The 23,310-nt window shown below is 45.5% G+C and overlaps 1 protein-coding gene across 1 annotated transcript in view; it reads right to left on the reverse strand.

Annotated features, from left to right (window-relative positions):
* The window catches only part of RCC1L (RCC1 like), a 129,089-nt gene extending 114,793 nt beyond the window's left edge, over positions 1 to 14,296 (reverse strand). The window contains exons 1-2 of the mRNA XM_078679418.1: positions 13,454 to 14,296; positions 11,200 to 11,329 (exon numbers count right to left, since the gene is read on the reverse strand). Of these exons, the coding sequence (XP_078535544.1) occupies positions 11,200 to 11,329; positions 13,454 to 13,741 (418 nt within the window). The 5' untranslated portion in view covers positions 13,742 to 14,296. The remainder of the gene's footprint in view (positions 1 to 11,199; positions 11,330 to 13,453) is intronic.
* Between the last annotated feature and the right edge of the window lie 9,014 nt (positions 14,297 to 23,310).

Genomic DNA, 23,310 nt, shown 5'->3' on the forward strand with positions numbered 1-23,310 from the left:
TAATTGCTCGAGTTTCGATCAGTTCGAGCCCTCCACTAAAAGTGATTGGTGGATGTTGATAAAGGAAATATGCGCAATGGAACATGCTTTGGCGTTTGTGAGGGGTACTCAAGCTTTGATTAAATTAAAATCTATATGGGGACTCATAGTTTAATGTATATGATACATGAACTAGGGTTGATGGTATGTCAAATGTCAAAGGTTCTTATATAGCGCCTTAACACCGCAAGGTCTCAAGGCGCTTGCTTTGGGAACCCGTCCTGGCTTTTCCCTGTGAGATAACCCGTACTGGGCATCCCCAAGGTGAAAGCCAGGCATCCCGCCGGGGGGGGCCGTAGTGGAGATTAAGCAAGCTATTGCCCAGAGTTGCAGAGTGTGAACCCGTGATTCGAGTAGGCACCGAAGCGAGAATTACCCTGCCGCGTCGGGAATTGAACCCTGGTCCCGGGTCTGACCTCTGCTTCAGGGTCTGCCTCCTCTAACCAGTGAGCCACACTTCTCCACCACCTCTTCATGTGTGATTAATGAACTGTCTTATTGTTCAGTCTTTATGTTATATGGGATATATGCACTTTTTGTTTGTTTTTTTTGTTTTTGTTGCTTATACTGACTTGTTGATAAAAATTTTATTTTAAAGAAAGTGGCCCATGCTCAGAACAGTGGGCTTATCAAATCATTGATATAGAAAGTAAAGTAAGGACATAGGGAGTGACACTATTATCTACGAGTACGCAAGGGGTGGGCTCAAAAATGGTAGACTGTCTTCCTTACTGCCTGTGCCTCTCAGTTCAATGGCTAAAGCAACATTAATTCTACAAAGCATCATTGAGGCGTGGAGCTAACACGACATGTGTGGAATCATGCACCCAGACCTTTGCTCCAGTTTACTGTCTCACCTGTCCTGAGTCCTCTTACACAGTATGAGGTATTGTATGCCTAAGGCTGGTAGAAAGTTGTACTGTAGGCGTAAAAAATAGAGATCCCCACACAACAACTTGCAGTACATTGCTTTGTCCCTGTGGCCACTACACCCTGTATGTATGTGACACAGATTGAGCACTGGGTGCTAATTCCCCAACTGAATGTGAAGGGAAGTACATACCTTAGTGCATGTCCATGATCCGTCAGGGTGATATTAACTGCACTTTATCTGTTCAAGTTTGATCTAATGCAAAATTCAACTTGAACAATATTGTCCACCACTCTGCACACAATATGTTCCGAGTCTGCCTCCACTGCCTACGAACAGAGATGTGTCATTGTTGTCACTTTGGGGGGCGAGGCAAACTAGGTCCAAACTCATGCTCCAACTGGTCACTCATCAAACAAGCATTTGCAATGCAATAGGTCTCGCATTAGGAAAGTTTGAGCTATTGCTATTGTAAATGACAAATATTTTATATATGTGTTGGTTTTGAAAATAGCGAAATTAATACTTTTAACTTTCGCAAATGTGACACCTATAGCATTTGTAATGCAATATGTGTTGTATTTACGTGACTTAGATGTATTGATATTACAAATAACAATGGCTTTTAATTTTTTTAAATAATTAATACTTAAATAAGTTATTGTAATTTATAATGGCAATAGCTTTAACTTTTGTAAATAACTTTTGTAAAGATTATGTTCAGTGTATTTTATTGTGATGAAAATCCAAGAACAGTAGTGAAATATTAACATCTTTTTGTGACATTTGCAATAAAGCTTGAAACATGGAGAGAACATATTTGAACCAGTTGTTGTTGAATGGTTGCACAGATTGATGCGGTTGTGGCACTGAGTGATGTTGTGGTGGCGCTGAGTGATGTTGTGGTGGCGACGAGTGATGCTGTGGCATTCAGTGATGCTGAGTTAGCGCATAGTGATGTTGCGGTGCCCCTGAGTGATGTTGTGGTGCCCCTGAGTGATGTTGTGGTGGTGCTGAGTGATGCTGTGGTGATGTGATAGATAGATAGAGTGAGGGCGATAGATAGATAGAGAAAGGGCAATAGATAGAGAAAGGGCGATAGATAGAGTGAGGGCGATAGATAGATAGAGTGAGGGAGATAGAGTGAGGGCTACAGATAAAATTAATAGCTTTGTCATTTACAATCCAATACTTCTAATTTTCGCAAATGTGACACCTATAGCATTTGTAATGCAATATGTGTTTTATTTACGTGACTTAGATGTATTGATATTACAAATAACAATGGCTTCTAATTTATTTTAATAATTAATACTTAAAGAAAAGTTCTTGTAATTTATAATCGCAATAGCTTAAACTTTTCCAAAGAACTTTTGTGAAGATTATGTTCGGTTTATTTTATTGTGACGAAAAACCAAGTACAGAAGTGAAATATTAACATCTTTTTTGTGACATTTGTAATAAAGTTTGAAACATTGACAGAACATTTTTGAACCAGTTGTTGTTGAATAGTTGCACAGATTGATGCTGTGGCGCTGAGTGATGTTGAAGGTTGAATGTTTAAGACTCAATAAAGCAGCCAAAATTGCACCTTGAATACATATTCATCTTTATGAGCGTGTTCACAAGTTAACCACAGTGTTTGTAAGAAGAGAACGCACTAATACCTAAACATTAAGAATGCCTGTGGCAACATAATATAGAGCTTTTATGTTATTGTTTGATAGGAGGCCTGATAGAATAATGTGAAGGGCAGAGTGGTGTAGTTCTAATAAGAGTGGTGTTAAAAGTAAAACTGCAGCTACGGGGTTGTAGCCTGATAGGAGGTATACTAACAATATTGCAGACAGAAAAGTATTGTAGTTTGATATTAGATTAGAGGTGACTAGAGCGGAGAGGCACGGGGTGCTACCTTAATAGGAATGATGCAAAGAGTAGAACTGTGAGGCTTAGCATTGCAGTTTGATGGCAAGTTTGATGGCAGCGTTGACGGGGGATAGAGCACACGGCACGGAGCTGTATTTTAATAAGGAGCATGGCGGAGTAAAGTACAAGGTGCGGAGGTGTACTTTGATGGGGATATAGCGAGGATAGAGCAGAGGAGCACAGAGTTGTAGTTTCATAGGGGGCCTGACGAGGGTAGAAGTGTGAGGCTTGGCATTGCACTTTGATAAGAGGCATGGCAGAGGTAAAGCGGAGGGGCACGGAGTTGTAGTTTGTCTGGGGCACTGGTGGGTTGGGGGGGGGGGCAGCTGAAGGTTTTGTAGTGTTTGTTAATAGAAATTAAAAAAAGCAAAATGAACTGGTAAGGTAGCTAAGGGGGCTCTGCTAAGCACCGCAGAGATCAACGTGTAACTGTATGCCACGGATTTAAATGTCAGACTAATACTCAACTAATAAAATGAGCTCCACTGATGTGGGTTAGAACCTCTGAGATGCCAGAGTTGCTGTTTGCGGCCTGTATGCTTTTTAGATGCTCATTGGTAAATTACTGAACCAAAAAAATCATAGTGTTTGGGTAATACAATTAAGGGTCTGCACATGCTTGTGTAAAGTTGTTTTATGCAATTATTGCAAAATGGATGCTGAATTCAGTAACTTTGTAATCTACAGCTTTCTATCTTTTAACTAAAGCACAGCGGTCAGGAGCGTGCCTAGAACCGCATGTGCAGCGCTTTGGGACGGCAATCATATCACATTTTGTACCAAGAGTGATCCGGGCGATGAGAGTGAGTCATGGTTTAATCCAGTAACGATCGTAAAAAATAAACGAGACAGGTGGCTGATTCTGTTGAGCACTCGCCGCTGTGGGGGCACGTGCAGCTCCCAGGTCTGAACTCAGTCAGAGCCAACTCACCTTTCATCCTTTTGCCAAAGATGAAATGAGTGCCGCTAAAAATAATTTATACTTAAGGGCTTTGAGTCAATTCATTGTGTCTGGCTCTTGCATTGAATCCATCGTGTTATTTCCCTAAAGCGCCCACATGCGCTGAAGTTCTGCAGTGTGCGCTATGAAGGGAGGTATCCATTTATATATAACACTGCATAAGGGAGTTGTACGAGGGTCAAGATGAGACGACGCCTGTGAGTTCAACAAACTTTGTCTGGATAGAATTGCCTGAGTGTCGAAGTTTGAGATGTTTTACTGGGGTATTGGCAGGAGGAGGGAGATGGGGGTGCAAAGGACACCCCCACTTAAGTAACAGTGGGGGTGACCGTACGCTCTAAACAATGTGTGCGGCCCCTTCAATAGTAAGCACAATACTCTGATAACTCGCTCATGGGTTCACATACTAATGTGTCCATTGCACTTCTGTTGTTCTTAACAAAATACGGTTCATGTTACCCTAACAATAATTGTAAAGCAGCTAAACATCGGAGCATGTTGTCGGCAGGGAGTCGAGCAAACCCGACTTCCAATACCGACTTTCCCGGTTTACAAAAATGTGTGTTACTGGGCAAATTGCTTTCATGTACAGGCTTTATCTGCAGCAATTAAGGGTGTTTAGAAACAAAGCTGGCTTGGCTGTTGAGCGCTACGTGTAACTAAAACCATTAGGTCAGCGCATAGAAGCACAGTTACTTCAAACAAGCAAGGTATGTAGGCGCTGGAATGTCCAGTGGGGATTAAATAATCCATGCGAAATACTGGTTTCTGTTGATTACGTAGTGAATTTATGAGCTTTTGTATAGCGCATGAGTACCGTTAATTTACTCCCACGGGGTACATTTTATCTGCTGTCTTTTTAAATTACGCACTGAATATGGAAGAACTGTATTTACACACATTGCAGTGTTATTGAAGAATTTGGTTAATTTCATTAAAGGCTCATGTATTTGTTAAAGCACCACTTGCCAGCGAGGCTGCTTACGAGCGCTGACGAGAACCGCAGAGAGGCCAACACGCGAGGCAGGAGGAGCAGAGTGCGAGTCAGAAAGAGAAAGGCAGTCAGAAACAAAAAAATCGGAGGGAGAAGGGTGGGTATGCGAGGCGAGAGGCAGGCAAAAGGAAAGACATGCCCAGAAGTTGTGTGCGCGCGCGTGCGCTAAAACGAAATAAAAAAAAAAAACAGTAGGTGTAAGGGCAGATTTGAAAACTCATGGGGGGGAGGGGGGACTTTGTGTGGGATATAGGAAAGAAAGATTCTAAGCAAGACAGCTTCTTGAAATTGAATTGTGCATTTGACGGATATGAGCAGCGCAGCCGAGCAGAGAACACCTGGACCCGGCATGATGGCTCGCCGTCTGCGAGCCCACTGACAAACGGAGCTCCGACGTGCAAACCTCAGCTAAATCACCTCAGTCTCAAACGGATGGACAGACACACTGCTGGCGCTTCCTGGCTAACCCTGGGGTTTGTATTGCAGTGAGGGGCAGGCTGCTGGGCAGCGTGAGCAAGACTGCAAGCGAGACAAGATGTCAGTGCTTCACGTGAAATGGATCCCAAAAAAAAAAAAGCCTTCGATGCAGCAGGGTGCGGAGAGCAGGGGGCGGAGCGGGAAGAGCTGCTGGCGTGGGAGGGTGATTGATTGGCGGGGGGGAAGCAGATCCCTTTGAAGCTGCTGGCAGTGGGAAGGCTGGGCATGCTCGTCCACGATGAGTCACGTGACTCTCGTGCACTGTCCAAAATCCGCCGAATCCGCCTGTTAGGAAAGGAATTTTTTGGGTTCACGACAATAGGTTCGAGTAATCTCGACCTAAAAAGGAGGGGGCTTTCATCATTTGGAAAACAAAAGTGTTCTGGACCAATGAAAAGTGTTATTTTCAAGTCACATGATCCAAGCTTTCATCATTTGGAAACCAAAACTGATCTGCACCAATGAAAAGTGTTATTTTCAGATCACATGACCCGACGCACTTACGCTATGCGCTCCGGGGCGCGCCCGTAGGCGCAGCCCCGGGGCGAGCCTTGGGGCTCGTCGCGTAAGCGAGTCGAGACGTTGCGCGATCGTATGCGATCTCATGCTTCTGGGTGCGCTTACGCAGTGCGTCATAGGACGCATCACGCGACGACGCGAAACGTAATGATGTTATTTTCGTTCGCGGGAATAGCGCTCCCGGGACGCTCCCCGGTACATGCCCCGGAGCGCTTCGTAACATTGCGCTTACCCGTACGTTCACCGGTACGCGCACCAGGAGCGCCCCGGGGCAAACAATAAAAAAAAATTTTAAAAACATATTTACACAATTTAAAATTTGTTATAAAAGTTATTACTTTTCATACCTATAGATATTTGCTATTAAAAAACCTATGAAATTCACTGAAAAAACCACAGGTTTCACACCAGTTATAGTTCGGAATTAGCATTTAAAAAACCTATTAAATTCATTGATGTCATGAGTGATGTCACTGACCATGTGGGGTGAATGTATGATATTTTTCTGTATTCGGTTCATCAATTGTTCTTTTTTGCATTTGTCACCCCAAGTGGGACGGGTATACCCAGACGTGGTTCCCGTGATCTCCATGCCACTGGAGTCAATCTATCCTGGCTGATGAGGGTTGAAAGCCCGAAACCGGTCCTAGGATGCTTGTTTTCAGTCCAGGGAGGACCTGGCCTGGCAGTTCCGGCTGGACTGTTGCCATTGGGCGCAGGGTCAAGACTGATTTGCATATGGGTGAGTCCAAACTGGAATGGCATGGTGTGCAACAAATCGATGGATTTAGGCCCAGATCTTTGTACTGGGGTGAATGTATGACATTGTTCTGCATTCTGTCCATCAATTCTTATTTTTGTAACTTCAACATGACAGCACAAATCGACATAGTGAGCTCTCCCTGCTTCCACACCCTGTGAATACAGTGGAAATCTTAAAGTGGCTGTTACAGTATACTAGACATACCCTCAAGCAAGCTCTCATCACAAGCAGACTCGACTACGGTAACGCACCCTACGCCAGAATCTCCAAGTATCTCCTGCATAGACTTCAGACCATCCAGGAAACTGTTGGAAGACTCCTCCTCAACCTCCCTTATCGCACACATCTCACCTCACTGAGAAGAGAGCTCCACTGGCTTCCCATTCACAAAGGCAGCCTATTAAAACTCCTCACGCACACCTACAAATCCCTGCACAACACTGGACCAACATACCTGAAAAGCCGCATACAGTTCAACAATCCTCCCCGACACCTAAGCTCAGCCTTACTCATTTGAATACATCCTGCATCCACAAAACTAGAGCAGGAGGCAGCTTGTTCTCCTAAATCGCACCCAACATATGGAATGACCACCCGCTACTCATAAGAGCCTCGCACTTTGAATAAGTCCACGGGGCCACATGCCTACACACCCTCAATCACAAAATTACCCTCATGGTGTTACGTAAATACTCCACAAATCAACATAAAACAGCAGAACATAACATAACTTTGATACAGCTAGGTAGAATCCACCCTGGTAGATCGACTGCATGCCCTAGATGTAGGAAATATTTGTGCCACCTCCTTCCACCGCACATGTGATACAGTTACAGATGAGAGGGAGGTGTCCGAGAAACTACATATAGCTACTGGTGCAAGCATCGCACTTTCTCCAAGAAGCGGCTTGCTGGATATCATTACTAAACCAAAGCATAAATATGCAATATGCATTCCTACAGCAGGCGTTAGTACTGGCATAAAGAATAATAGCCATTGGATTGCTTTATCAAATGTTCCCACCTGGAATGCTCTGACCCACACTCTTACGTCAAAATCTCGCACCGGAGGGGTCTGTAGATTTGCTCAGGTACAATGTGTCTCTCCACAGAGTTAGAACTTGCCATGTGACCAACTAATACAGGTCTTTGAGTTTTGGCAAATCTCTGTGTGGTACCCAACCATCTCAAAAGATGGACACTCAAAAAAGCACAGCGACTGCCTGATTTTCAGATGTGACTATCTATTGTAGAGTAGAAGACATAGCATGGGGTCCGACAGCAAGCCATAAAAGCCCAGACAGGCTCACGGTTATGATGTAAGAGCAGGAGAAGGCACTTTCAACATCAATGCTGGAACACCAGCGCTGGCTCACAAAAGGATTTATCATGCAATCACCCTCTGGGGTGCCAAATCATATCCACATCTTCTACATGGGTGCCTAGCTATCAGCGTACTGGGGCACTCTATCATTGGAGGAAAAATGGGTCTCCGACAGTGGGGCTGGTATGGGGTGACTCTATTCCAACACCCTCCATGTTTTGTTTTCCATGCAGCCCCCTCCTCGGACTCGAGGCATCTGGCAGTGGACAGAGGGGGAATGGGTTGCCCACTTGACCTGCCCGTTGTGGACTGGGAGAGTACTGAAGACGTTTTGCACTGTGACAGTGAGGATACAGCTTAAGTTCTACCAAAAAGCATCTGCTACACTACTCATCTGAGCCCCTTCCCCACTCCAATTTAGAGTTGAAGTAATCTTAGAAATCAAACGTCTCAAGCGGTCTGTCCATCCATCAACAGCATCTTACCAACCTTTTTTTCTTTCTGCCAAATAACCATTAATAGGAAATACCTACTTCTGCAAAAGAAAACAGTAATTTCTGTAGCAAAGATCACAGCGAGGTCTACAAATAGCAGTGAAATTCTCATATCACTTACCATTGGAGCATCTGAAAATACTTGCCTAACGCATTCTGGCAGGTCATTTAAATATAAAGAACAGTAGTGAGACAAGGACGCAGCCCTAATCTACACCCCTGAGTGGAATATCATTTGCGAAGTGTATATTAGTGCAATATCTTTACCTTGACCTGTTATCACTTTGAAGAATCATTGCGTAATTCAGCAACTCAGGCTCCACACTTATCTCTGTGTATACTTTCCATTATTTGGCTCGATTAACAGAGTCAAGAACTTTACTCAAATGTATATACACTACAAAGACGTTCTACTGTGGCCCATTCGTGAAGCTATCAATAAAACTTGAATGCACCGATCTCTTCGAAACATACATTGACACGGTTTAGTGATGTTTCTCTATTTCACCCATTCATTGAAACGGTCATGAAACATTTGCTCAAAATAACATTGTGGTTATTAAAGATGTTTGGCTAAAAAAGGTTGAATCTTTGCGATCACCCATTTTAAATAGAACCTCAATAGCATTCTTCCATGATTCTGGTATCTGAAATTACGGTGTTTCGATCAAAATACTTTTAGTAAGAAAGGGGCGCGAGTATATCATATTTGGTCGTTCCACCCGATATCCTACAGGGTCCTGGGGTTAACCCGATTTTGGTGCTTTTATCACATAGGCCATTGCTTTGTATGGCTTCCAGATGTAATGCTTGTACTGTGCATATTTATCTTTAGTAACACAAGTGAAATAAGAGCCAAACTGTGCCCTTTTTCCCACAGTTTTATGGAGCGTGTACTCGACCCGTAGTTACAGAGCACTTTACACCAGCACCGGAGTTCCATTACACAAGGTCATATCCACTTTGGGGCACCGGACGATTAACTGATTCGCCAGAACCGCAGGATGTTGAGCTGACACCGAGATTCGAACCTGTTCCCAAGTTTTAAAATCGGCAGCTCTGACCGTAACGCCCCCAACTCTCCCCTAATGCCTATCAACTGTCCGGATGAAATACATTGAATAGGAAATCATTAAACTTGAAACTACTAAAATGTAACCTATGCATGCCCTGAACAATTAAATACTTTTTGAAAGGTAGCTTTGCCAGCTTCTTGTTAAAGAATGATGGTTGGTCCCATGTGATTTGTTGCATGACCTCAGTTTTCATCACGAGATTACATTCCGTAGGGGTTTTCATTGAACTGCAACCACATCTGAGAGAAAATCGCCGCATTCTTATGGCGAGGCAGAGAGAGTACGAGGAAGTCTAACACGAGGTTGTCCAAAAATAAACCAGTCAATCCATGCGAGTCTGCTGACGAGTGTGTGGGTTAAAACAAAGCCGTTTGCTTGCCGTGTGCTGTCACTTTTTACACACAAAACATACATACATACACAAAAAAAGTCCCTTTCCGCTCAGAGTAATGAAGGAATTGTACTGCCCACAAGAATCGGTGTTTATAATGAGAGCTCTGCTAAGACAACAAACGTATATACAGAAGTAAAACATTCACACACGAAATAGAAGGTGTAACTTCAAAATATAGTCGAGGAGCAGGGATTGCCGTGATGATAGATACTAATGCAACAAAGGACGGCACACAAAAGAGGAAGTTAAAACTAAATAACGAGGCCTATAGATTGATAAGCGAGGGGGCCCAGCTTTAAAACAAGCAAACAAATCCCCCCCCCCGCCCTCACTTACCTACCTCCGGCCGCTGGAACACGCTGTGACGCACACCGCAAGTCGGCCTGGAGCGCGCCTCGGCAGAGACGCGGGAGGCCAGGAGCGTGACGCGCGTTCACAGACCTGAGTCGGCTCGTTCCCAGGTTTGGAGCTGCTCGTTCACAGCTCTCACTCCCTTGGCAGGGAGGATAGTGACTATAGAACTCGCTGGCGGGAGCGCTTCGCGCTCCAACGCCAGGCGAGCCCTAAAAAGGGGAGCGGACTACATCTTTTCTCAAACATAGTATATTTTAAAGAGCATCCTAAAGTGCTGACATCGCATTTGTATACTGTAACACTGGACAAAGAGGAAAGGGGATTTATTGAATACTGCTGACATCCATGTGATTTGGCAGCAGTCACTAAGTTACCATTTAGTAGGAGCTGTACCCAGATGCTGTTCTAATGGGCACAATAAGGTTGTCAGTGCCTGAACGGTTCACTTATTTAAAATGCTACTGCAAGGTTGTGCCCCAATGACAGTTAATGGGCTCTATTTATGAAGTATCCTCAGCAATGAAAGAAGAAAAGCATAACTCAACAAAACGAGGTTATAAATTTTAATCAGTCTAACAAGTATCTTCCACTAATTAGTGTACAATTTCAATACAATAACTAGTAGCATGTAATAGGCCCTAGAAGTCTTCAAGTGTTACATTACAGCTAAATTATTAGTTGATTGCCTTAAAACTAATGCTATTTTAGTTCAGCTAAAATGGTATTCCTGATTACAAATGCTGGTTGTATGCAGGGGGTGGGAAGTTAAGGCGTTAGCTCAATGACTAGTTCAGCTGCCCCCTTATTAAAATATAAATGCCTATTTAGTTTCTATATCAATGTAAACAAATACATAGTATTATTTCAAGATGCTGAGATGCCAATGAGCAATCTGTTTTGCACTTTGCATATTCATTCATTCATTCAAAACAGGTACTCACTTGGAAAGGCTTGGGTCATCCATAACAAATTACATTGCAACTCACTCAGTATACCTAGGTGACTTACTTCTGTCTCTCCTGCTCCTGTGGAATCCAATCTGAGAATCCTTATTCAGGCCCATTCCCCAGACCTTGTTGAGATCAGTTGTTCTGGAGGATAATAATGTGAACCCATAGCCACATGCGGCAGAAGAAACCTAAAAAGGAAATTATGCATGTGAGAAAATTGCAAACAACCCATTACTAAAATAAGCTATAAAAACCTTCCTTAGTAAGAATAGGCAAGATTACATCAAAGGTGGATAATCTTGTACAAGTCCAACATTAATACATGACATGGGAAAATAAATGCAAAAAAGTGGAAATGTTGTAAACAAAACTCCCAATGTTGCGGACACAAAACTTCAACAGATTACTAATACTACATGTAATAAGTTGATAGCATGATACAAGCCATATATTTAAATGCTTTAAATTATCTTAAATAAATGGCTCTTCTCTTGAGGAAACCATATCTAGAACTGAGAATTGCTAGAAGTCTTATATCACATGCCATTTAAGGCAGCAGACCCTGAAGCTGATAAGGAGTTTATGTTTTCAATTTCAATACACCCATGAGGTGGTGGCTTCATTGTCTTAACACAATGCAAATAGGTTAGGAAAGTGTGATATACCCAGGTTTTGTCTCACCATTATTTCAAACGAAATTCCTTCCAAAAAGTTAATGATATCTCAGCAATTCCTACACGGCATATCCTGCTCAACCTCTGCTTAAGGTTGCAATGCAGAAGGGTGAGGACTGTTTCGTTCAATAGGCATCACTGATACTTATGATACTTTTTTAAATAAGATACCAATTTTGATGACTTATAGACTTCGGCATCAGCTTTGGATGCGAATCACTTACTTTCGCATCTTCACCTACTTATCTGACCTTCCATCACGGTTTTGCATAAAATGTCCAATTTTTCTACCATTTGACCTGGCAAATGTCAGCATATTTATTTAGCACATGTCCCGGTTTTCAGAAAGGTCCTATTGAAATTGTTATGTATTGTAGTGCAGGATTAGTTAGATGAGGCGTGTAGAAGTTGTATTTAATTCTCCTTAATTCTTCCTAGTCTGTATTTTCTATGTTAGTGAGTTGTGTTACTTAAGTCGTTCTTTGCCCAACTGGCGATGCAAACATGTTGAACATTTTGGTATTCAAAATCTGGTCATCCTACAATCACTATGCAGGACTTTCTCCGACACTGTGTCAGACTCTCTCTCAGCACCATGGGGAGTCCCTCAGGGATCCTCCCTGAGTCCGACTCTTTTTAATATCTATCTTAGTCCTTTGGCCCACATAACCCAGGAATTTGGTATCTCCATTGTGTCATATGCGGATGACACGCAACTAGTGTTCTCAATTTCAGACTCTGTCAACTCAGACCATCGACTACTCATCCCCTGCCTATGGATGGCGGACTGTAGACTCAAGTTGAATGGGGCTAAGACAGAACTGATGATTCTGGCTAAAAACGTTAATCCTCGATCAGAGATCTTCTGGCCAGCCACCTGGGGGCCCTCTCCCCCCCCCCGCCCAAAATAGCCATAAAAAACCTTGGTATGTGGCTGGACCAGAATCTAACAATGGAGGGACAGGCCAATAAATTATCTGACACTTGTTTTGGGATGATACGGTTAATTAGGAAAATTATATCCCTACTCCCAGAGGACGTCAGGAGGACCGTAGCCCATGCCTTAGTGATATCGAGGCTGGATTACGGCAACTCTCTTTTTCCTTGGCTCTCCCAAATATGTAACAAATAGATTACAAATTGTTCAGAATGCTGCTGCCCGACTTCTACTGAACATAACCAGACGGCAATCAGTCAAACCAGCATTGAGAATACTGCATTGGCTACCGATTCAAGTCAGAATCAAATTTAAGTCCTTAAGCCTGGCCCACAGAGACATGTATGGGAGGGGTCCCACCCTTATCCAAAAGCTGGTTGCCCACTATTCTCCTCATCGACATCTTAGATCAAGCGCAAAATTCTTGATGAAAGTGACCACAATCAAAAGAGCCAGATGGGGTGGAAGATCCTTCACTCATCTGGTACCAACACTCTGGAACAGTTTAGACCCAGAGTTCAGACTCACGGAAAATGAAGCATCCTTTAGGAAAAAACTCAAGACATGGCTTTTCCCATAAGACTACCTCTGCATCACATCAGCGCTGAGATGCCCAAGGGTAGTCACACGCTTTACAAATCCCATAATATAAACACTCTCACGTTTTATGGGGTAGCAGTGTGACTGGCAACATTACTTACTTTCTCATCCACATCCAGTCGGTACGGAGTAAGCTGCATTTTCTTAGGTGTTTTCCTGCCGGTGTCTGGTACCACAAAGCTCGGAATACCGAGGGCCCCTGTGAAAGAGAAACCCCAGACAAAGACTCTGTCCTTTCTTTTGGCTCGATCACCAACATACTTGAATGTTGGTAAGAGATCATCATCATTTCTGCTCCCAGCTAACTGAGCAAGATATCTATAGGGACCATTGATCTGAATAGGGCGAAGCCTTGCAAGACCTGGCAGGATGGTTAGCGCCATGTGCATCACTGGGTGTGACCAGGCACTAAACTCTGGATACTCTAGGAACAATACATGTCAAGTTTTTCAGCAAAAGAACTAGGCATGGGGGAGTGAAGGCCACTGTCAGCAAGAACCAAAGGACAGACAGGCAACAATTGCTTGAACAACCTTAATGGGAAAGGAGAAAAAATCCGAGTACGTGCGAAGTGCAGAATTTTATATGCAGGAAAAAAGACAAAATTCTATGGGGTCTCGGTAGTGCAAGAATTAGGGAGGGTCATGTACTTCTAGGACTAGATGGAAACAAAGGACACAAATATAACAAGCAGGAAGAAGAAAATGCAGGGAGAATAAGTGCTGGAACAGGAAAGTACCACCCTGCCATTGGCTAGTGTTTACCAGTGCTACAACTGACAATAACGTTCTTCAGTCAGCAAAGCGATAACTTCAGTAGAAATCTGTAGAGAAAGCGTTGGTACGTTACAAAAGGGTTCTGTTTATGGTCCGGCTCATGATGGTTATGGGGGCAGCCATGCTTCTTACGTACAGGAACGTCAAACATGGAAACAAAGGACGGACAGACACAGCGAGCAGGTAAGGGTAGGACAGTGGCTCTTGAACGCCCCAGGAAAGACTCTCGATAATTCTGCTCGAAAGCCGTCTGTGAATTTTTGTTAAATTCTCAAGACTGTATTGACATCATCAAAGTTCCGAATATTCGTCAACACCATTATTAAATAATTAATAGCATGCTAATATTTTAAAACTATACATATATTGACAAGCGTGACGTGTATCAAATAATACACGTGGTGCATGTAGTTATTACATTTGAGAAGGGCATTTATATTCAACATATACATATCATTTACTTGGTTTTCTCGTAAATGTGTACATTCTAAGATGGCCGCTGAAGTGTACACTATTATTTAGTCGCATCCACTATGCACCTTGCCCTTAGAGCAGTGGTTCCCAAACGGGGGTCCCTGGAACACTAGGGGTCCGTGACACACTCCCAGGAGGTCCCCAGGCAGCAGCTTTAAAAGCACTACAAAGTTCCTTTATAATCAGCAGTCTTCATAGCAACAATAATAGCGTCAAGATAACTCCGATGATTAATGTACCTGCTGGAGAGAGAGATGGGAGTTTTGCCTATTGGCAGCTTTGACTCCTGCAGAGGTTTAACCCCTTCCATGCTCATTACGGAACGGTTCCGTCATGAGCGTCGGGTGAGCTGTGCTCATGATGTAACCATTCCGTCATGAGCACATAGGCTCATTAGAACCTTCCGCACAGCGCGAAAATTCGCGCCGCGCTGAAGGGGTTAATATGCCTGTTGCAAAGAACATGTACCATGCATTTAAAAAAACAATATTTTATGTGCATAACTCAGTGGGCTACGGCTTTTGTGACAGAGCTTCTGTTGTTACTGTGCAGTTCATAAGTTACAATCTTAAACTAGCACAGTGAGCTATGAACTGCCATCAAAGAGCTGCATTCAAACTGCATGGTACAAGGTAGTAATTTATGTTTTCTCTCAGTCTTTCATTATCTTGATGCTGCTATTAAAGGTTTATTTGGGTAGAAACTGCCCTCATCGCAGCCACCGATGACATCAGGAATCTGATAGACAACGGAGAAACCGCGGCCCTCATCCTCCTGGACCTGTCACCCGCCTTTGACACGGTCTGCCACCGCACTCTACACACACGCCTCCACGACGCCGGGATCCAAGAGAAGGCCCTAGACTGGATCGCCTCCTTCCTCTCCGGCAGAACACAGAGCGTCCGACTCCCCCCCCCTTCCACTCCGAAGCCGCCGAGATCATCTGCTGCGTACCCCAAGGCTCATCCCTCAGCCCAACGCTGTTTAACATCTACATGGCACCGCTCGCCCACGTTGCCTGACTTCACGACCTCAACGTCATCTCTTACGACGATGACACCCAGCTGATCCTCTCCCTCACCAAGGATCCCCACAACGCCAAAACCAACCTCCACAAAGAAATGAAGGCCGTCGCCGAATGGATAAGGAGCAGCCGACTGAAGCTGAACTCGGATAAGACGGAGGTCCTCATCTTCGGATACACCCCGTCGGCCTGGGACGACTCCTGGTGGCCGACCGCACTGGGAACAGCTCCAACACCTACCGACCACGCACGCAACCTAGGGGTCATCCTCGACTTCACCCTCTCCATGACTAAGCAAGTCAATGCCGTTGCTTCCTCCTGCTTCATCACCCTCCGCATGCTCCGCAAGATCTACAAATGGATCCCCACAGAAACGAGAAGAAGGGTCACCCAGGCCCTCATCAGCAGGAGGCTGGACTACGGAAATGCCCTCTACACAGGAGCCTCGGCCAAACTCCTGAAACGGCTTCAAAACATCCAGAACGCCTTGGCACGCCTGATCCTCGACATCCCTCGCCGCAGCCACATCACACCCCACCTGAGAGACCTGCACGGGCTCCCCGTCAACAAGAGGATAACCTTCAAGCTCCTCTTCCACGCACACAAGACACTCCACAACACCTGATCAGCGTACCTCAACAGACGACTCAGCTTCTACACCCCCACCCGCCAGCTCCTCTCTGCAGACCTAGCCCTCACCATAGTCCCTCGCATCCGAAGAGTGACCTCCGGCGGCAGATCATTTTCCCACTTTGCCGCCAAGTCCTGGAACACCCTTCCAATCCACCTACGGCAGACCCAAGAACTGCCGACCTTCAGAAGACTCCTCAAGACCTGGCTCTTCGAGCAGTAGCAGCTTATCCCGACCTCCACCACCACCACTCAGCGCTTTGAGACCCTCACAGGTAAGTAGTGCACTTTACAAATGCTAAGATTGATTATTATTAACATCAGTGCTAACCACTGTTATGTTCTGAATCCTGAGTTTGTGCTTCTCCAGACCAAGCACTATTAAAAAAAATGCTTACATGTACAGATGACATAAATCCCACACCTTGAAGTCACCTTTGCCTTATGTAACAATTTCTGTACACTGATTTGCACATGTAGGATTCATTGTCTCTGCCCTACACTGGTATGAGAGACGCTTTGAAACAAATGCAATACATGTGACAGAGGAGCTATGGAGAGATAAGAGGCACTGCTGGAGGGTAATAGTGAGGGAATCATTGAGGAGCCCAAACAAAAGATCGTTGTATCCTGCTACACAGTAACGTCATCATTTACTATGCTTTAAAAGCTAATACAGTTCAATATATAATGACAAATGTATGTTAAATGCACCATTTTTTCCAAATTTTATTGGGGGGGGGACAGCCCCACAAAGCTCCCTTTGTAGTGGTCAGGCTCACTCGCTACACTTGGTGCACACAGTGGAGCGACTGTTCTGACATTTGCCAGGGCTGCCATGGGTTTCCATTACGGCCCTGGCAGGAGCAGGAGCCTCATACCGCAAAATAAAAGCAAACATTGAAAAAAGTTAGACGCTGAAGTGCAGCACCACCCTTCCCATTAAAAGGTTTGAATTTTTGCAAATTCTTTCAATATAAAATAATCAAATCTTTAGCTATTAGAGTATTTGTTTGGTATGCACTTGTCTGTGTATTTTTCACAGACTTCTCTTTTATTGTTTAAAATTTAAATAGTACAAATTGCTTGGGGGTCCCCGGCTTCCAGTAGTGACTTACAGGGGGTCCTCAGGAGTCAAAAGTTTGGGAACCACTGCCTTAGATTATATATATTTTCTAAACCATGCTGCCATCTTGACCAGGAGCTGAAACGTATATTTCCTCAAAAGGTATTCATTTTAATTTTCTATAGATGGCAATACATCACACAGCTTATTTCTCGGCCATATAGCTGCCAAGGTTTTATTTGGATTGCTATGTGTGACATTTTCATAATGTCAGTGTGATTATTATGAGTGACATTCAACAACTATGAGCAACACTTTCTCGCAAGCAAAATCAAGCAATAAAAGGCAAGGGAAACATAAATATCAGGACTTACACCAACACCCTCCTCTAAAATTAAATTAAATGAGTGACACAGCTGTGCAGACAGACTAGTTGTAGAGGTAGGCTGAGGGTTAAAGGAGAGGCGGACACTGCGTATGTGTTCCACTACACTTTATTAAACTAATATTCCTCCAGGAGAGCGACAGGTGAACGTCCTGTCCCCACGGCTGCCCGCGTCCTCAGCTCCTCCCTGCGCTCCCGGCGTTCCCTGCCACACATGTGACCGGGAACACTAGAGCGCAACACTACATATCTCCCTCCTTTTTCAACGTGACAAAGTCAATAACAAACAACTGCATACGATACCCAACGTGGTCCCGCCGGGCGGGCATTCATTTGTCCATGTCAAACTCTGGATATCTTCTTGGCACCCTGTAACCCGCGGGGGCTAACAAGGAGGGAATTGTGAATTGTACACAAAAGGGTTTATTTGGGGTTTGCCAGAAGTGGGGATTTGATTGGAAACAGAGTCCGTCTTGGCGAATCTGGTCTGACGGTATCCTGCCGTCCTTCTTTGTTCCCGGTCCTCCGGAGTCTTCGGTTCTCGTCACCGGACGTGCCCCAAGAAAAAAACAAAGGATAGGTAGTATTTAGATGACCGCACTGAATACTACAAACGATATGGGCAAGGGAGTGCGGGTAACGTTTGTGAGAACAGCCACCACCAGTGTAAACACAATATATTCGTGACAGGCAGCAACTCCTCGCACCAAAAGGCATGACGTGCTTATAATGAAAGAAACGAGGTAGAGTATTCTGCAACACTGTAAACCGCCCCCTTGCAGTTACCCGTTCCCACCCTTAAGATAGAAGGGGCCTCGAAGTCTTCTCCGTACCTGGCTTAGCCACACGTCTCCATGAACGTAGCTGGGCGAAGCGTTTTGTCGGTGGCCTCCTGGCTCTCCTTCCGATGGTTGCCTTGGGTCTTCTTCACTGTTAGGGAGTCCCTCCGTGTTTTCGACGAGTCTCCACTCCGACCGGCTTTCTCTCCGTCTCTCCTCGCCTCTGCTCCCGGCTGCTTCCGCTGGTTCTTCCGCGTCCGCCCTTTTCTCAGACGTAGTCGGCTGGGATAGGCCGACGAGCGCTGTCATTAGGGGGGCAGGCCTCGGCTCAGGAAAGTCCATGCCCTCGTTAAAGGGCCCGCTCCAGTCCTGCGAAGGAGACTGAAAGTCAGTCACGGGGGATACTTCGGGTGATCCCGTGACCCTGTGACAAATCTCCCCCCCCTAGCTTTCCCCATTCGGGGGAAAGAGGATAACGAGACAGAAAGTCAGCGTTTGTTTGATCCAGCCCTTTCCTATGGCGGACCTCAAAGTCATAAGGTTGAAGAGAGAGGAACCAACGTAGAATGCGATCATTCCGACCTTTGTTCTGCTGTTACCAAGTCAATGGGGCATGGTCCGTAAAAAGCGTAAACTGACGGCCTTCAAGATAATAACGGAGCTTGTCAATACTCCACTTGACCGCGAAACACTCCTTCTCGATTGTGGGGTATGCGGCCTCCCTAGGGAAAAGTTTACGACTTAGGTATAAGATGGGTCTTTCCCTGTCCTCCTCATCCAGTTGGGACAACACAGCACCTAAACCCACCCCCGAAGCATCTGTCTGTAAAAAGAATGGTTTCCCAAAGTCTGGGGTCGTTAAAACAGGGGCAGAGGACAATATGTCCTTAAGTGTTTGGAAGGCGGAACAAGCCTGGGGGGAAGGTTTTTTTAAGTGGGAGGAGGTTGCTGTTTTCTAGAGCAGGTCAGTGAGTGGAGCAGACACCGTAGCAAAATGGGGAATGAAACGGCGGTAATAGCCTACTAACCCAAGGAACGTCCTTAAATCCCTTCTAGTGGAGGGGAAAGACTGGGGCTGGATTGCTCTTACTTTTTCTTGTTGTGGAAATATGTGTCCTTCACCCAAGACGTACCCCAAGTATTTAACTTGTGTGAACGCAATCCTTGACTTTTTTGCATTTATGTGTAAACCAGCATTTTGTAAGGCTCCTAGTATCTGTCCTATGTGGTGTAGGTGGGTATCCCAGGTAGGGCTGTAGACGACTATGCCGTCCAAATACGCCGCCGCGTACTGATGATGGGGGGCCAGGAGGGTGTCCATAAGACGCAGAAAGATCGCTGGAGCACCGTGCAGGCCGAAGGTGAGAACAGTAAAATGAAAAAGGCCATCGGGTGTTGAAAAAGCTGTTTTCTCCTGATCTTGGGGTTGAAGGGGGACTTGCCAGTATCCCTTGGTGAGGTCAATAGTTGTTATGTATTGAGCCTCACCAAGGCGTTCAATTAGTTTGTCCACCCTAGGCAAAGGGTAACCGTCTTGCTTGGAGACCCTGTTTACGGCGCCGAAGTCTATACAAAATCTAGTGCTTCCGTCCGGTTTCGGTACTAGTACCACAGGGGAGGACCAGCTGCTTTTAGAGGGTACAATGATCCTGACTCTAGCATTTTGTCTACCTCCTGTTTCAATAACCTGCATTGTGCTTCAGGTACCCGATATGGCTTTTGTTTTACTGTTACTCCTTTAGGAGTGGGAAGGGAATGGACCGCCAGGGAGGTTCTTCCGGGCTGGTCTGAAAATGCTGTCTGGTTTTTCAAAAGAACGTCTATTACTTCTTTTTTCATGGTCTCTGTAAGGTCAGGGTTTATAACGGTTTGGTCCACTGTATGCAAGACCGGAGTAATCGTGGCCACAGATTGGGGGTACGGGGTGGGGGTCCCAACCATTTTTTTAGAATATTAATGTGATATATCTGTGTTCTGGATGGGGAGAGCCGTAACACATAGGCGGTTCTTCCTATTTTTCTTTGAACGGGATAGGGTTCCTGCCATTCCTTTCGGAGTTTGTGAGTCAAAGTAGGCAATAACACAAGGGCCCAGTCACCAACCGCCAACTCCCTCCATTTCGTCCCCTTATCATAGAAGGTTTTTGGTTTGATTTGGGCCTTCTCCAGGGTCTCATAGGAGAGGGTTCTTAGTTTATGCAGTCTGGTTTTGACTTGGTTGGTATACTCAAGCAATTCGTGTGCATCCTGAGCCACCTCCCTTTCCCAGCTATCCCAGGGGATTTCTAGAAGGGTGCGGGGTTTTCAACCAAAAAGGAGCTCAAACGGGGAGGACCCCAGGCTGCTCTGAACCTGGCTGCGTAGAACAAACAGAGCCAGGGGAAGCAACTGGTCCCATTGTTTCCCATCCCCCATCAGTAGCTTCTTCAGGGTGACTTTGAGGAGGCCATTATATCGCTCCACCAACCCGTCAGTTTGCGGGTGGTAAACCGAAGTGTGAAGGTGTTTTATATGCAGGAGGGCACACACTTGCTTCATCATGCGGGAGACAAACGGAGTGCCCTGGTCCGTTATCAGTTCCTGGGAAAATCCCATTTGTGAAAACAGTTCTACTAGCCTTTGTGCAATTGCTGCCGATGTCGCAGCTCGTAAGGGGAATGCCTCCGGATAACGGGTGGCGTAGTCTACGACAACCATTACATATTGATACCCCCGGGTTGATTTGGCAAGAGGGCCTACTATGTCAACCCCTACAAGGTCGAAAGGTTTCCCTATGATAGGCAAGGGAACTAGTGGGACCTTTGGGGGAATGTAGGTACTCCGTTTTTGACATATGTGGCATTCTTGACAAAAACACTTTACTTGAGCATACACACCTGGCCAAAAGAAATTTTGGGTAATGGAGTCAGTGGTTTTCTCTGTCCCGGAATGCCCTGCCAGGAGATGTGCATGGGCATAAAACATAACCTGTTCACCGCAATCACTTGGTACTATCAGCTGGGGGGTGCTTTTTCCTAACCTATAAAGAAGACCCTTTTGTCCAATAAAACAGTGGTAAGTACGGTTGCCCCTGTTTTTGTTGTCCTGGGCGTTCTGCCAGGACTGAGCTAGAGCGGCATCGTTTAGTTGGGCTATTCGGAAGTTGGAGTCAGTGGCCCAGGTCTCGGAAACTAGGAGTCCAGGTATGGAAGTACCAATCGCCCTATTCTTGTGTAGGGACTCAGCCATCAGGGTGGAGAAACATGAGTTATCCGTACCTATAATGAGGGGTTCGGGTAACTCCGGGAGTACCCCTAATTCATACTGTAACCCTCTACATTTCTCGGTTGTGATCATTACCCTGGCCTGAAAAAGCGTTCAGGCAGATCAGGTCGTTTTACCCCTTTTCCAGGTTTGCCCGGCGTTAGCCGCTTCTCACCCAACTCACGATTACCAAATAAAGAGGCAGGCGCTGGAGACTGGAAGGCAGGAAACAGGAGTTTATTTCCGACGGAACAGAACACGTCAAATCAGACAACAGGGTATCTTCTCGAGGTGCTCTGCCAACATCTCTGAGGCCTGGCCTCTTATACACTGGTTTATTACTTTATTACATGCAACACATTCTTGGTAATGCTTTGAAGTACGGAAAAGGCGTCTTTGGAATCCCCGGTTCAGGCCCGTTCCCACACATATCTACAGTAGGAGTCCCCACCCCAATCTCAGCATGATGGCTATCGCGCAGCTGGACATTCCGCTGGGAACAGGAACGCGGGCGATCGATCGGACCTAGGGGTGTGAGGGCATTGATTAACCCCCCGCTCCTTTGATGTGAGGCGAGGTCCTACTGTAGGGGCAATAAACCGCATCTGTTGGGCTAAGTGATGGCCTGGGGTCGGGCCGGACAATCGGGCAAGGAGGAAGAGGTTATCAAAGGGGGCCTGTTCTATGGGTAGGATGAAAGAGCGAGGGGGCAGGGGTTCAGCACAGAGACAGGGTCGTGTTTAGAGGTGCGTTTATGGCCCGAGCAGGAGAGACAGGGGGCTGTCGGGGCGCGGGGGAATACTCGCGAGGCTGGGGAGTGGGGGAGAGAGAGAGAGACGCAGGTTATTGGCAGTGGGCAGAGAGGTCATAACACACAAAATGGCTACTATCTATGTTCGTGATGGGGCCTAAAAGGGGACAAGATGGCAGGGCCACTGTTACGTGACTTTCGCTTCACCTTCAACAGTGGCGAGGGTGAACACAAATGAACGCCGCTTATGTACATATTCATTTTCGTTTTCCACAGTCGCCGCTTTTTAACATAAGCTAGGTCATTTCCGTGTTTATCATAACTGACGGGGTGTACATATAGTTGTGTGTTAGCGTTTGTCAATACTGGTGGATTTGCATATAACCGTGTGCAGTTGATGCGACATACGAGGTGGAATACATATAAATTTACATTTGTCGTATTTAAAAAGTGACAGATGAAACATTTTACAGGCAAAAAGTGGTTGAGGGAGGAATTTAGTCCAATACAAGCAATTAGTCAAGGGGTTGTAGAAAGTCCCGAAAAAGGGGGGGGGGATCTTCGTCACAGTAGCGAGCCATCACTGGTAGGCTCTGGTAGTTCGTTTTCTTCCGTTGGCGCTGTTGAGCACCGGCGGTGGAGCTATAGGTCCAGCTCGGGTCGTTCTTTACACGTCGCAGGGTGTGATCTGTCCTTTGCTGTTAGGCCACAGTCCTGTTTCCTAACTAATCTCTTTTAAGGGTGCCTCATGCTGGGCACCTGCATTTCTTTCTCGGAGTCAAAATCCATGTGGAAAGGATAAAAAGGGGTTTTGTCGGATAATCGAGGGAG

This window comes from Lissotriton helveticus, chromosome 3_1 (assembly GCF_964261635.1).
Source record: "Lissotriton helveticus chromosome 3_1, aLisHel1.1, whole genome shotgun sequence".
In the NCBI taxonomy this organism is placed as follows: Eukaryota; Metazoa; Chordata; class Amphibia; order Caudata; family Salamandridae; genus Lissotriton; species Lissotriton helveticus.